Here is a 16523-nt window from a genome sequence, read left to right as displayed (position 1 = left end):
AGAAAAATTCGTGTTAATTTCAGATCGTGCAATTTTCAAATTTCAAATACTTCCATATTTATTTTCATGTAAAGGTAGTCAATGTTTTCATATGACAAAAAGGCCAGTTCCAAAGACAGAACATGATTGCAAGATCTCCAACTTTCCAAGAGATTGAACCTTTAGTCATGTGGACGACGCTGTCAACCGATGGTGTTCTATCACATTATCTTTCTGACCGGCCGTAATGTGCCAAACTAGCCATAAGCTCTGTCAACCGATGGTGTTCTATCATACTATCTTTCTGACCGGCCGTAATGCGCCAAACTAGCCATAAGCTCTGTCAACCGATGGTGTTCTATCATACTATCTTTCTGATCGGCCGTAATGCGCCAGACTAGCCATAAGCTCTGTCAACCGATGGTGTTCTATGATACTATCTTTCTGACCGGCCGTAATGCGCCAAACTAGCCATAAGCTCTGTCAACCGATGGTGTTCTATCATACTAGCTTTCTGACCGGCCGTAATGCGCCAAACTAGCCAATTAGTAGTGATCTTGATCTGTTTAGTGAGCGTTGTTACCCTAGGTGGCCTTATCAAGGGAAAAACCCGGAGATTTCATTTTGTTAATAGACGTTTTTTTCTATAAGAACAAACTATATAAGAACATAAGGCTTCGATGGCCAAAATGTTACGAACAAGTTAAGAACATTTTAAGGCTTTGTGGTATCAAAAAACCCTTAGAATAGCCAAAAATACTCACAAAATGGTCAAAGTAAAAAAATCTTAAGAACAATTTTTGGCTTAAAACTCAAAAAGTTAAGAACATCCGAAGGCTTCAAAAATTTTGGATGTTCTTATAAAAAAAATTGTTATAGGGAAAAACTGACGGACGACCATGGAAAATTTTGTCTTGCGAATTAACAAAAACCAAACTTCAGGTGAACCCTTATCTTTTGATATTCACCTGCCTCAAGACTTCTCTTAAACTTTGCTTGCATTTTTTTAAACTGTGATTTTTTTTGGTTTCCCACAGGAAAACAATCCGGACCCTAAAAAGTTGCTTTCACATCTGTTTGTGACAGAGCAGAACAATGGGATGAAATATTCAACAGGTTTGGTGAAATTATTGAAAAGATCTGGTCAACACATCCCTGAACATCTCAAATCGATGGCCGCTTCTGCCAGAGAGGTATACTTGTTGTTTGTTGCTATTTTGAAGTTAAATTGGTCGTTTTACATTCTAATAAAAGTTACTCGTTTTACTTAAGCCGAAATTACTTTAAGGGCAGAAACTTTCGCGTTTTTCGCGATTTTGATTCTTTTTCTCGAAAGCTCCTGCCAGGTAAGAAATTAAACCTGAAAAACGCGAAAGTTTTTTTCGCGAAAAATAAACTTTCCTACTCAGTTTGCACTGTTTGCTAAATTTTTGCGTATTTTATGAGTTTTTGTCACCAAAAAAGGTAAATTTTATATGAATTCGCGAAAGTTCTATCTGTGAAATTTCGGCTAAAACCATAATTCGCGAAACTTAAATTCACTGAATTTCGCGACTTTTTGACTTTTTGACGAAACTTTTTGCCCTTAAAGTAGGCAATGTGGATTCCTATTTTTTTAAACTATCATTTGGAAAGGGTTTTTCTTTGATAATGATGGCAATTGGTCTTCTAAATAGTTGGTAATAATACATGTTTTTTTCTTTTTCACTTCTGTAGTTAAAAGAAGAGCAAAAACAATATCAAGAATTATGTCCACGTCTCAAATTGTTTGGAGAATGCAGGTAAGTGTTTTCCTTTATATAATTTTGCTTACGGATCTTTTTGGTATAATGTCCTTCTAAAGGTTTTATTTTTACATAACGCTGTCATCAAGGCAAAAGGTCCAATCTCAAAATTAGTGTCTGAGGAAACTAAGAATTTTCCTGTTTTGCTAACTTTAAATTTTGAGAGTGACCCTTTTTCTTGTAGATGAAAAAAGGGCCAAGCTCAAGATTTAAGGTTAACCAAAATTCTTTCAGTTTTCTCAGACACTAATTTTGAGATTGGACCTTTTGCCTTGACGGCAACAAAGTCTTCATATCAGACACATATTTCGTATATCAGGACAGCCTATTGTTATATTATGTTGATATAAGCAAAAAAATGTTTTTCTTTTTCTCTTTCGGACCAATCTTGCTCCACATCCGTGTCAATCCAATGTGAAAAAGGTTGCAAATTAAAATTGATGAAAGAGCAAATGATATCACTCTTTTATTTAAAAACAAAACCTTTAACTTTGCTTTAAGTTATTGTCTAGCAAAATAGACGATTAAATCAGAAATAGTAGAAAAATAAGCAAAAAAACAAAAGGAACTGGTTGTAGTCATAACTGATATTATCTCGTATTATTATATACCAGCCAAATTACACGGATTTATAACGACTCCAGTCTATTCATAATACGCATCACTGCAATATCTTCGACTGGTGCTTCGGCATCACACCACAGACCCAATAGCTGATTGGTTGTAAGTGACGTACATAAAATCAGTAACTACGTCACTTTCAACCAATAAGCTGTTGGGTCCTTGGTGTAAGTAAGTAAGTCTGCGACCGCAGTCGGAGGCGACCCGAAGGCTCCTCTTTCCATAGCTATCTACCCGAAGGTAGGGGAGGGCGCCACTCTTTCTCCCTGGATTGTTCCACTTACCCTTGATCCTTCTCTTAATTGCTGAGCATCAAGCAGAGAGGCATCAAGTAGCATTTTGGAAATCTTTGGTATGGCCTGGCTGGGGGTTGAACCCACAACCTTGCGCACCGTAGCCGGATGCTCTACCACTGCACTACGGTCGTTCCTTGATATAATGTTAGACGACATCGCAATGGTGCATATCGTAAAGCGAAGTGGGTAATCTGGACCACTGGGCGCTAATGAAGACTTACTATTGGTCCAAAATTTTGGAAAATTTTGAAGATTTTTGCGTCTAACCAACGGGAAACCGTTATGAAGGCGCAATCAGTCCTGGTTACCCATGATCCATTTCGACTGTGAAATGGCCTATTCAAGACGAGTGTGATCAATATTTTTCTGGACTACTTTATTATTCTAGCACTAAGATCATTGGAGTTTAAGTATATATTGATCTTTATCTTTTTCAGTTACATCGACGACTGCAGTGAAAGACATTCCGTTTTCCCCGATAAAGATTTCCTTGGATTATGTCCAAACACTGGCTTTGTTAAAGTAAAACAATTGTTTTTATAAAATTTAATAACATTTTCACTGACCAAATAGCGTTTATATAAAACAATTACATCTATCCGCAGACACGAGTTTCGTCCTTCCCAGGACTCATCAGTGCGGCTCAGGTAAGCGAGCATAGACTGCTGTTGTCACCAGAGTGCTCAAAACACTAAGTGTTGAGCTCCGCATAATTGCTTGTGGTAAACGGAGAAGCAACGTTTGCTCTTCAACAGAGTCTATAGAGTGCTCAAAGAACCGAAGTTGTAAAACAATTATAAACTTTCAGCTAATATATTGTGTTTCTTTTAATTTAGCAATTTTGAGTATTTTCTGGTCTCGTCTAACTGGTACATATCCGAACAGAAAAAGAGAGTGAATTTTAGGTTAATCGGTTTAAACTCTACATAGAGGGCGTATCCTGTACATATTCTTTCTACCATTTCGTACGTAAATGGCTGATCGTGGGTGAAAATAAAGTCACACGGAATCCATCTATACACGTCATTTATAAGGACTAGACATTTCTCTCATTTTTCTCTACCTTCAGGTCAAAATCCTTGATGTCGTGTCCGCCTCCTGTTTCTTTTGTCGGATCATTGAACACCGGTTACCGTTTGAAGGCCAACCGTACGACACCAGTGTCTATCTATCTCTCAACATGGACATGAACTTGCACTACTCTGCAGAAGAAAACCGAAAACAATGCAGTAAGGTTGAGAAATACGACATTTGTGTGGCCAAGTGTGGAGACTTCAATTACGAAAGGTTTGTAGAGTTTCAGAGTTTGTAGAGAGCTTTCAGTCTGATTAAAAATCTTTTAAAATTCGTTTTTCTGATGGTCAATGAATTCATGAGACTCTCGAGATTTCTCATGATAGAGTGCAACGAAAACCCGACTTGTAACGCAGCTTTTTAAGCTAAACAACGCTTTTAAACTTCGTGTGGATTCCCTTAACCTTATGTTTGCAAGTTTCATCTTTCAATATTCCTTGATTTCACAACAATTCATGAAATTCATGACGTAATGTTTTCTACGGACGCGTTTGTCACTAGTTTTATTGTTCAAATTTAAGATTCGATTTTTCGTCGAAGCTTTCCGGTGTTCATATCGTCATCAGGTTCATACATTTTTTAAGCACTTTGAGCTGGGGCCGTTTTGTAAATTAAGATTGAGTTTCTAATACGTCTATAGGGGTATCTGTTCAGCGAAGCTGTGCCAGCATTGATGAAACTGGGGTTCTTAAAAGCGCTTTTAAGTGTTCAGCTGGTTCAGAGGGCGAAATGTCTAAAAAAATTTGAAATTTACATAATGTCAATTACTTTTGTTTGTGTAAAAAAACAAAAGAGGTTAAATTTTGCTGGAAATTCTTTTTTTATTTTCGATAGAGTTTTATAAACTCAATCTTAGATTGGCCGGTTTACAGACAAAAAAAGTGATTGGAAAAATCCCTGAGCTCATTATAATCATAAATGATGTTTTTCTTATTCATTTTAAGGGTACGGATTGAAAAAGTGGTTGAGAAAGATTTGGAAAGACCCAAAATTCTTGAGGTGGGTACTCTGTACCTTAGCTCTAGTTTAGACGGCCGACTTTCTACCCTGCCTATTCAAATTGTTTGAGTAGGCAAAAAGTGGGCATTAATAAGTTAGCAGTTAAAATCTTTGCTTGAAAAAGATCGAAAGAAGTTATTGCATTGACGTCAAAAGAGGGTAATGTATTGACTTTAGACTTTTATCTTTTAGCTCACTTCAATTCACAATTAGAATAGGCAGGGCGAAAAGTGTACCGTCTAAACCAGAGCTTATCGGCTTTCCTACACCGGCTCCTTTTACGTTGCCCCTTATGATGACTTAGCAAGCATCTTTGATATGAGCTATATTTTTCCTCGCCCAATATCATTCGATGTCGTACACAATAAACTGTTTAATAAATCTTCGAATTATCTTTTCAGGTATGTGTGTAGCATTGATAATGGCTTTAATAATGTTTGATTTTATATTTCCCGTCTATTTTAAAAGGCCTAAACATTCTACTCTCTCTCTAATTTGAACTTCTGTAATTCGATTTAAAACATTGGTCCCTTCAACAGTTGAGGGTTTCCAGTTACTGTAAAATGGCATAAAATACTCTCTGTAATTCGAATCTGTCTCTTGAAAATCGAATTATAGAGAGTAAACTGTCTTTATGAATAGATTTTCAAAATTGTTTTTTTAGGTGTTTAGCATTGACAATGGTTTAACGAAAGTAGTCAAGCTTTCTGATTTGTTGATTTGCGATGACAAATTCAAAAGTATTCCTCACCAGGTAATAGCGAGATTATGTATCGGAGATATTCTACGGCTACGGTTGCGGGTCTGCCCGTGCGGATCGTCACCAAAGGCGTCATGTCGTTGTCTACTTTGCTCTGTACGGGAAAAAAACCAAAACACCTTATAAGCAAAGTCGACATAATGTTGTCATAATGTTGTTGTACGTCAAATATCGAACTTACTTTCACCCGCCATTACTTGCCTTACTCGCCACTTTAACCGTAGCCGTAGAGAATTCCAGATACACAATCTCGCTAACCAGTTAAAATAGAACGATAATGACTAGTCTGCACAACAGACAGATAAATCCAGGCTTTTAGGCCTGTTTAGGCCACACTTTTAGTCTATAGGCACTACTTTTTAGGCGGTCACTTTTACGCTCGAAACGAAATAAGACATGGTGTAGCCTAGATAAGGACTGAATGATTTTAGATCAGGTATATTGGTTATGCAAAAGGTCTTAATAATTTGGTATGACCCCGACAGGGTATTAAGCCAAAAGCCGAATGCTCTACACTTGCACTACGGTACGTCTAAATAATGAAAAAGTACTCAAGAAAGTTTAAACACTCAAAGCTATCATTTTTTCGTATTATTATTTGAGTAGGTCCCATAAGGTCTGATATATACCGGGTGCGCCACAAAAGAGTTTCTCTCTTTAAAAGTAATTTTCTCGAAATCTTAAAATTTTAAAAGAACCATTCCTATTTTATTGGAAAGAAGAAAAATAAACTTAAATCTTGATGGGTCATTTATTGAATTAGATTCATTAGATCAAAAGTTATGCTCAATTTTCCAAAGTTACTTTTGGAAAGTGCTCAAAAACGTTAAAAATCGACCTATCAAATTATTCAGAAACATAATTACATGATATATCAGTATTTTTGTTTCAGTCATTAAAATGATAATTAGCTGTGTAAATGACCTTTTGTTATTTAAAGGAAGGTTGAATTTCAATGAAAGGAAGAAAATTCGTCGAAAAAGGTCAAAAAAAAAATCTGGTAGAATTCATAAAAATGCATCAAATATGGGTTTCGAGGTAGATTCAGCCTTACATAGACTTAATCCAGTCTAGAACCAAAAATCTGACGAAAATTTCGTTAAAACTAAATCAAATTAATTTTGATGAAGATTTTGAACCCTTTCGACCCTTCAGTTTCAAAATTTATGTGTTTAGTTAATGAAAATCTTAATCATGTAAAGGCTATTGCGATTGTCAAATTTAAAGTAAAAATTTGATAGGTCGATTTATAACGTTTTCGAGCACTTTCTGAAAGTAACATTTTTATTCAATTGGACATAACTTTTGATCTAACGAATCGAATTTAATAAATGACCCATCAAAATTTAAGTCTATCCTTCTTCTTTCCAATGAAATAGGAATGGTTCTTTTAAAATTTTTAAATTTCGAGAAAATTGGTTTCAAAGAGAGAAACTTTTTTGTGGCGCACCCGGTATAAAGTGAAACCCGTTGCAACTACTTAAACACCTTAAACACCATAGTTATTATAAATACTATTGCACGCCACTTGGCCCTTCCTTTCACTGGGTGTATTTAGACGACATTTATTCTCATCATGTGGAATGGTACGCAACTATTGATAGTATTTCATTTCTTAAATCACTCGTTAAAACCTTTTACATTTTTGTCTCTACAGGCGATCGAGGTCATCGCATGTTGCGTGAAACCAGTCGAGAGAGGAACCAGTTGGACGCACGAGGTTTATTGTCTCCCAAAAACTTCTTCTCATTTCCGAAACATCTGATAAAGGCCGGTCTCCACTTTCGCGCGCTGCGATCGTGCTTCAATCCTTTTTGCTTGGAAAAAAGATTACGTCATAAAAATATAGCGCGTATGAAAACGCAATCGGAGGCAACCCGAAGGCTCTTCTCCCGATGGCTATCTATCCGAAGGTAGGGGGGTGCCACTCTTTTTCCCTGGATCGCTCCACGTACCCTCGATCCTTCCTTTAATTGCCGGCGAGAATGAAGCTGAGAGGCACCAAGTGCCATTTTTGCGCTTAGTACGAAGTCTTTGGTATGACCCGTCCAGGGATTGAACCTACGACCTTGCGCACCGTAACCGGATTCTTTACCTTTGCACCACAGTCACAAAAGAAAAACACTATCTAACAACACTTTCTTCTTTTTTTAGTCGTCTGCCACTGTGGAGAAGAAAATTAAAGGAAAGGTTTTGGAAGGAAGGGTGAAATTGAGGTAGGTTAAAGTTAATGGGAATCTCTCCATCAATGACTTCGTAGTACACGTTTTTTATAAGAACAAACTGTATAGGAACACCAGGCTTCGATGCCGAAAACATTAGAACAAGTAAAGGAACATTTTAAGAACTTATGGACTATAATTACCCATTTCCTTAGGATATTGGGACAAGCTGGAGTTTTTACAAGCTCTTATTTGATCTGGTTGGTCGTTGAGATGTAATAAAAGAATCTTATTACTTTTTCTAAAGAACGCATCATCTCTATCACTTCAAATGACCAATTAGTGAAGTATCTTGTAAAAACTCCAGCTCATCCCAGGATATTACCCAAAAGTACTTTCACCAAATGATGAAATTAAGAACATTTTTAAAAACATTTTTAGCCTTAAAATTCAAAAAGTTAAGAATATCGGAAGGCTTTAAAAACTTTTGGATGTTCGTATAAAAAACTTGTACTACCTTCTTAGAATTCATGATATTCATGACGTAATGTTTTCTACGGAAATATCCCGGTTTTAGCCAGTAGTGGCAAATTTAAACAAGACAAAAGTTGTATAAAACTTGCCAGTACCGAGGTCTTTCTGTAAAAAACGTGTACTACTCTTAGAATTCATCTGTGCCTCAAATCACTGCTTCCTTAATAGAAGTGTAACTTGAGTTTAAAAAATTAGCAGTCAAGGCCTGAGAGATAATCATAGTGTACGGGAATGACTCAAAATATGGCATTCTGTGTTTACATAAAAACAAGGGGCTTTTTTAGAAAAAAATTGAACATGGGGGGGTGGAGGATATAACGATTTTCAGTGATTTCCCCCCGGACAAATTGACTTTGGCCCCCGGACAAGCATCAGTTGACCCCCTGGACAACCCAAATTACCCCCAGACAAAGCAAATTTTGATGATTTTTCGCTATCCCCGGACAATATCCTCCACCCCCGGACAATATCCTCCACCTCCCATGTACGGACATTTTCTGGAAGAGCCCAAAAGAATATGTATATGATGATCTAAATCAGCTTCATCTCGATCTTTCCTTTTATCCTTTAGGCGAAAAGACTGACTTTTTGCTATTTTTTGTAAATTTTAGGCAGACTTACGAAATATCAATTCCGCGAAAAATGCTGAAAAGCTGAATTTTCTCATTCGCGAAAAAAAAATGTTTCTAGACACACACGAACCAGTCAAAATTATGATTTTGTTTTCAATCTCACCCCATTAGTTTACAGAATACGATGTGGGTGGATCCGTTGGCGGAAAAAGAATTACTGGAAGGCATGCATACGATGACATACACCCTGGATATCGGGCGGGAGCTCATCAACCTTAACTTTGCTGAAAAGAATACCACGGTATCAATCACTTTATTAGCCTATACTAGACGTCATCTGCGTTTCTACGCAATTAACGTCTATTCATGATATGCACCACTGCAATGACTTCACAAAATTATGCAACTTTCCTGTTTTTTTTTGTTTTTGTTCCACCCAATACACCACTTTTTCTATTGTTTAAGTGTGCCAGGTTTTCGGGCTCTAAAATTTGATTTTTTATGTCATTTTAAACTTTCGAAAGCTCCTGCAGTAGCACAAAATCGAGTTTGCGTCAATACACTTGAAAGTCTTCTATTTTTCGAAAATCATCAAAGTGGAACTCATCAAGAAACGGAATGAAAAATCTCGGCTTTTTGTGAGGTGCTCGCTATAATTACTTCTAGGTTTTTGTTTCATTGGCAACTTAGTTGTTTGTTCTTCCGTCCCTACGCTTATATTATGATTTCCTGTCTGACTGTCTTCCTCTTCCTCTGATGTATATTCCATACGTTGAGCCTGCAAGCCGTGTGACTCAGTAGCGTGGTGGGTCGTTTAAAATTCAGGCAATTTAATGGGGAGGCAATTTAGAAGAATTTGGTTTTGGCGCCCCTTGTGAAAAATAAATATTTTTGTAAAAATTACGGGAGCGAAGTGAGCACAAAAATTGTGGAGTATTTTCTCTTTTTTGGTCGAAAACTGTCATATCCGGTAAGAGAAAAGGGGCGTTGAAATTAGTAATCAGATGCGTCTTTTTTGCGCACTTTGTATTTTGGCGCGCCCAAAAAATTGACCGGTAGGGGGCATTTGCCACCCCCTGCCACCACGCTACTGTTGTGACTTCCACGTTTTATTTAAAATGTAGTTTAGCAGAAAATGCTTACTCGAGGCCTCACTTGACTCTAGGCTCTGTCTTTATATTGGGATTTCCCCGTTTAATGACGTCATTTGGCCCTTGTTTGTCCCATTTTAGCCATCACGATTCTAAACGAGGCTAAACGGTGGGGAATACGTTTCGAAGGAACAATGGATGAGTGGTCTAAACGTCAGTGCTTGAAACTAGGGATCTCGGTTCGAATCCCTGCACCGTCCAAATTGGCTGCAGCCATGGCATTCTTTAACAAAGGAAACGACTATATCCTTTTTCGGCGTCACGTGAAACAAACTTTAGAAATTGTTTTGTTTATTCTGCTTTGTCGGCATAGAGATGCGTGCCTCCTTTCTATATCATAAAAACACCCCTTTGTCATAGACCCAGTCGGTTTCCTAACCAACTTTCGTCAAAATTTCGTCCCCAATGGGAAAAATATAGTACAATTTTTAGAATAATCTTTTACTTTGATTTCATCCACATTCGAAACCCATTCGCCTCCTTTCTGTATCATAAAAGTTTTCTTGGAACAACGATTGATAGCTTCTTCCCACTTCACCGAGTCTGTATCATAAATAAAAAAATTCTTGGAGCAACGATTGATAGCTTCTTCCCATTTCTTGCAGCATCTAGAGAATCTGAGGAAGCTGTTATACGACGTTCAAGGACACACACTGGAAACCAAATCGTCAAACAGCGGGTAAGTGCCACATCGTCAAACAGCGGGTAAGTGCCACAGAGATCTGCCCGGAGAGGGCTAGATGTCGTGCTTTTAGCCTATCTCGATCCCGGTGTCGAGGAAAAAGCCGTGGTCGTCTGGTACAGACTATCGTGCTTTAAGCTCTTCCAAGCAAAAAAAAGTGAATAGCGCAAAAAATTATTGCTGCTATTGTTTTCGAAACCTGCGAAGCGTCTTATTGGTCAAGCGCTGAAATTTTATTGTAATTTCACGTGGCCTAGGTAGGATTTCCTACCTATCCTCGGCACACTTTTCAGCCAAAGCACGACATCTAGCCCTTCTGGCTTTATAAATCTATGGTAAGTACCCTATGGGAAACTTGAATTTAGAAATTAAATTGTTAACATATTTTAGTTTTCTTACACATTTGTTGATAGTCTGAATCGAACCTCGATCGACTTTTCGGTTTTAGTAAATTCCTAACCACGTATGGGCTATTCCAGAAAAAAATCTCTATGTTGGGGAGGTCTTTTTTGGGAAAGGTAACCCCTGGATTTTTTTCCAATTTTTTGGACCACCCTGGATTTTCCACCTCATTTTACTGATTTTTACACTCCCCCGTGGATTTTTTATTTCCAAAACTACCCTGGGCATCAGACCTTCTAAGGGGTCCAGAGTGTCTTCAACGGATAAAATTCATCTAATTAGAAAGAGATTCGAGACTATTTCAAGCGACTGTCAGTTCCAACTGTTAAAATTCGAATTAAAAAGGGTGAATTTAGAAAGAGTCGAATTTAAAAGTTTTCGTGTGGTTTATTGTCAAATTCAATGTACATTGGGCTTTTCCAGAAATAGTCAGTGCCCCCTGTTGAGGATATCGGATATCCAGGGGGTTAACGATTCTTGTTCAAAAGTGGATATCCAGGGGGTTAAATATCTACAAGGGAGTGGATATCCAGGGGTAAGCATCTTTATAAAAGAGGATATCCAGGGGGTTGAGCATATTTTTAAGAGTAGGATATCCAGGGGGGTTAATACTTCGAAAAAATCAATATCCTCAACAGTGGAGGTAAAAACTTTTTCTGGAAAAACCCATTTTATCTTTTTCTCGTTTTTTCTCAGACTTCCATTGTTTATGTTGAAGAGTGAAGAAGAATTTTTATCTGAAGACACATACGAAGAAGTTTATGTATCGTCTGTCACCAACCCAGCACTTTTCTTCGTGCAAAGAGCTGAACACATTGAAATGTAATTTGTTTCTTTCACCTCAAAAGTTCTATTTTTACATAAGTGTCTCGTTTCGGGTCATGCTGGAGTTTTTACAAGCTTTTATTGTTGATGGTTGATCGTTAGCCTGTTACTTTTTCCAAAGAAGGTGTCATCTCTATAACTTCAAATAACCAATACACCGTTTAACAGTCTTGCCATCTCCACCATAGAGGCGGTAGGTACAAATGCTCACTTTAGTACTGTGGAAGGTTAGAGGGATATAAACATTGCCAATTTTTTTCTTTCCTTTAAAGAGAATGTTTTAGATATTTGAACATGATATTAACGACAATTTTATGTATCTCTCTTGAAAATTTCAAAAAAATTCATCTAGAGGAAAAAAAGTTATGATTAAAAGGAGTTCTTTACCTACCATTTCTCTGCTGGGTTTTCTTATGAGAACTGGATGTTTGCCTACCATTTTTTACGGGGGAGAGTGAAGTTTCCCGTGGTCGCCAAAATCAAAACAATGGAAAATTGTTCGGACACATGCGCAGTCGACACTGTTAAACAGTGTATTAATTAGTGAAGTATAAAAAAACTCCAGCTCATTCCCTCGTTTCATATCAGACACATATTTCATATCTGGACGGTGTCTCCCTATCAGTTATATTGTGCTGAATAAACAAAATTTGTTTTTCTTTTCCTCTTTCTGACCAATCTTGCTCCACATCCGTGTCAATCCAATGCGAAAAAGGTTATAAATTAAGATTGATAAGTAAGCAAATATTACTCTTATTTAAAGTTTGTCAAAACTAGATCTCGTCAAATTTTTTAAAGAGGATTACTTTAAGGGCAGAAACTTTCGCGTTTTTCACGATTTTGATTCTTTTTCGCGAAAGTTTCTGCCAGGTAAGAAATTAAACCTGAAAAACGCGAAAGTTTTTTTCGCGAAAAATAAACTTTCCTACTCAGTTTTGCACCGCTTGCTAAATTTTTGCGTGTTTCATGAGTTTTTGTTACCAAAAAAGTTAAATTTTATATGAATTCGTGAAAGTTCTATCTGTGAAATTTCGGCTAAAACCATAATTCGCGAAACTAAATTTCGCGAAACTTTCTGCCCTTAAATGTTAAAGTATGTTTATTTACCGAGTTTATCGTTCTGCATATCTGCACTTTGAGATTTACTAAGCTTTTGACGTCATAGTGGGAGGATTATCGGATACATACTTCAAATTGTGGTAGACCTATCAAAATATACACAATGTTTACTCGTGAAGTAAAGAAAATAAAAATTGAGGGGGGTCATAGTTTCTAGAGGGGTCAAGAACCCCCCCCCCCCCCTTAGGAAATTAATTTAAAATTTCACTCCCCCCTTAGAAAATCAGTATAAATGAAACGATTGTACAAGAGTCATAATTCAAGGAAGATCCCCCTTATCTAAGAAGACCCCCCCCTTAGGTAAGAAGACCCCCCTTAACTGGCAACCCCCCTTAGGAAAGTCAAACTTTTAACACTCCCCTTGCTTTTGGTTCAGTAGACTCCCTTTGCTTTAGGGGGGTAGAAACTATGGGGGTGGGACACTCTTGACGTCAGCACTTTTTTTTGCAAAAAATTGTCTCTTTTCTATGATTAGTTGTCGAGAAAAATAACAAATTAACAAAAGTTTTCGCCAAAATTTAAAATTTTTCAGGATATTTTGCTAGGCGCTAAGATTAACTCAAATTACTCTGGAAGGATCTGATGACTTCACGTACGCGAATTTGTCCAGGTTGGTGGACCGCCCTGATCTTTTTCATTCAGATTTGGGATAGGCTGCACGCATCCCCTCTGATATGTTTTAATATAGGGGCTGCGTATCGTGTATAAAGTTCTCGTGTGAGAGCTACCCCCGTCTTTGTGTTTTTTAGTTTTAGAAACTTAATTGGCTTGATTATTAAGTTTGATAATGAGAGATCTTTAAATTTCTTTAAACCATCTTTATAGCATAATAACAAACCACCCCAAAAATCATTAAGTGAATGACAAAAGAGAACAAAAAGTGTCGATTCAAAAAAATTATCGGCTGAATTGGGGTACCTCACTCAAAACAATTTCTCAAGGGAATCTGACTCGTTGGGGTGGCGCCATGCTTCAATAAGGGTACCTGAAAATTAGGCTGAAACCATCATATAATATCTTTTAATGGAATTAAAGTTGGACTTGTTTTTAAATTGCCAGGTTGGACAAACTTGATGCCAAGATCGACGCCACCATGACAATCACCAAACCAAATCCAGAATTTCTTACGACCAACTTTCCGATCGGTTACATTTGTGTGGCAAAGTTCTCAGTCGATGACAAGTAAAAAAAATAGACTTTTTGTAGGACGCGATGTCATGTTGAATTGATTAAAAAATCACCTTTTTCCTACGGCGAGCGGATGGTCGTTTGAAAAAAGACCCCGAAATTAACCCGAAAATCAATACTATGCGCGTGTTGAATTTTTCAAATTTGTAACTTTTTTGCGACTTTTCGAACGATTTGAACGTTCTACGGCCAAACTAACTAAACTGAACTTTACATTTACAAATTCGTTTATTAACATAGTAAATGCAACCAACGATAAGAAAATATTTAGCACACCACGCGTGTACTAATTATGTTTTCCTTTGTTATTTGTTGTAATCACTGACCTTTATATACCCTGGACAAAGCTTCTCAATCCCAGCCAAGCAAAATCTTTGATCGAAGCCTTTTGAAAATTGGTACCCTAATACCGGCACTACTCGATAGCGGTGTAAATGCATCGAGAGCGCTAGGTCTACTTTTCCTCAAATTCTTTTGATGATGTAGCGGCGTTAGACGTTAATTTTTAGCATTGCAATGGCTTCTCCTTGGGTACCAATTCTAAAAAAACTCCAATCAAAGATGGCAGATATTGCTTGGTCCAGGGTTATATAAAGGTCAGTGGTTGTAATGCTAGAATGCACTCAGGATGACATCGCGTCCTACAAAAGCCCTATTGCCTATCTAAGAGACCAATTTTTTAAGGTTAAACAGCAACACTGATTCAATCCTCGAAATCAATTTTTGCTATAAAGGTCCTGAGACAAGAACCTATTTTTTAATAATCTCTAACTGTTGTTGTTATATTCATTCTGAAAGCTTTGAACGTTTTAGTAGATGAGATTATTTTGAACGAAACTTCTTTTCTGAAATTACGTGTTAGAGTAGATGAGAATTTCATGCTTCCCCGTAGGGACTGGAAAGCAATCTCTTGGATGGAAAATAAAGCCACTTGTGATAACACGAATGGGAGATTTCCGTGTTAATTAAAACCCCCGTTAATTAAAACCAGCCGTGGTGTCATTGAAAAAGCTAATAAAATTCGCGTTAATTTTGTGTCGTGTTCATTTGAAGGCCGTTATTAAATACTTGCCTACTTATTTTTATGTAATAGACCTTATCGGAGTTTTTAATTTGAAAGCGATGCATTGTGGGATGGTTTCGAGTGTATTACAATAAAAATCTCTTAGGAATTCCTCGAGGGAATTCTATTGTAATACACTCGAAACAATCCCACAATGCATCGCTTTTTTAGAAAGATCAAAAACTCCGATAAGATCTATAAGATATTTCCCATCCAAGATAAATGAATGTTTTTACACAAAGGACAGATTGAAAATAAAATATTTCGCTGGGCTTCGTAAAATGTACCGCTTGAAAATGAAGAAAGTGCTGGTTTCAATCCAACGTTACAAAAGCGGCGGAAATCTCAAGCCTTCACTTTCTTTTGCTTGAGAAAGATTGAAGATTCATCTCTAGCCTTATCGTCTTGAAACCTGATGATACTTGCGTTTTATATTGGAATTTTAACATACTATCATCGACCTTTATACAATCCCTGGACCAAACTATATCCGCCATATTTGATCGAAGTTTTTTTTTGAATTGAGAAGAAGCCATTGTAGTGTTAAAAATTAACGTCTAACGGCGCTACCTCATTAAAAGTTTTCGAGGGAAAGTAGATCTAGCGCTCTCGATGGATCTACACCGCTATTGAGTCGTGCCGCCATTAGGGTACCACTTTTCAAAAATCTCCGATCAAAGATTTTGCTTGGCCGGGATTGAGAAACTTGGTCCAGGGTATATAAAGGTCAGTGCGTACTATACTCTAGGTTTAACGAAATTTCTTTGCCTCATTCTTCCTTAAGGTGGTATCGAGGGAAGATTCTTGGACTGAACGAACTTGTCGGTGAATACGATGTTTTCTTTGTTGATCACGGTGACCGTGAATGGATCGGAAAATCTAAAGTGGTGCCCGCGTGGCCTGACATCATGACGGTATGTAGAAATTTTAACCTTTGAGTAATAAAAATGTGTCTTTTAAACACTTTTGTACTTTAGGTTATTTGGGTTAACTCGAAAAATGGCAGACATTTTTTCCTTTCGTGCATATCCGAGGGTATTTTTTTCATTATCAGTTTTCTTTTGGGGGCCTGAGAATAAACTCTCCCTTATCCCAACTTCTATAATTCGAATCTTTCAATGATTCTTACTTGTTCCCAGTTCTCATTAAGGAGAAACGCTCTTAAAATAGCCTCTATAATTCGAATCTCTCTGTAATTCGACCAAATAATATTCCTCGTTCGAATTAGCGAGAGTCAACTATACAGCCAAGTGGTAAATTGATCAAAACAGCTTTACAAGAAGTTCATTTGAAGTCAATTCAAAACAATAAC

The 16523-nt window shown here is 37.2% G+C and overlaps 1 protein-coding gene across 1 annotated transcript in view; it reads left to right on the top strand.

Moving 5' to 3' along the window:
* Positions 1–16523, top strand: part of LOC136814829 (putative ATP-dependent RNA helicase TDRD12) — an 83382-nt gene that overhangs the window by 24153 nt on the left and 42706 nt on the right. The window contains exons 11-23 of the mRNA XM_067071258.1: positions 1017–1172; positions 1696–1760; positions 3118–3202; positions 3750–3967; positions 4699–4753; positions 5418–5507; positions 7171–7233; positions 7668–7729; positions 8953–9082; positions 10538–10611; positions 11713–11838; positions 14020–14142; positions 15996–16125. Of these exons, the coding sequence (XP_066927359.1) occupies positions 1017–1172; positions 1696–1760; positions 3118–3202; positions 3750–3967; positions 4699–4753; positions 5418–5507; positions 7171–7233; positions 7668–7729; positions 8953–9082; positions 10538–10611; positions 11713–11838; positions 14020–14142; positions 15996–16125 (1377 nt within the window). The remainder of the gene's footprint in view (positions 1–1016; positions 1173–1695; positions 1761–3117; positions 3203–3749; positions 3968–4698; positions 4754–5417; positions 5508–7170; positions 7234–7667; positions 7730–8952; positions 9083–10537; positions 10612–11712; positions 11839–14019; positions 14143–15995; positions 16126–16523) is intronic.

Source organism: Clytia hemisphaerica, unplaced genomic scaffold, assembly GCF_902728285.1.
Source record: "Clytia hemisphaerica strain Z4C2 unplaced genomic scaffold, Clytia hemisphaerica genome assembly, whole genome shotgun sequence".
NCBI lineage: Eukaryota > Metazoa > Cnidaria > Hydrozoa > Leptothecata > Clytiidae > Clytia > Clytia hemisphaerica.
The sequence above is the reverse complement of the archived record's forward strand: the minus strand, read 5'-3'. Positions and strand labels throughout refer to the sequence as shown.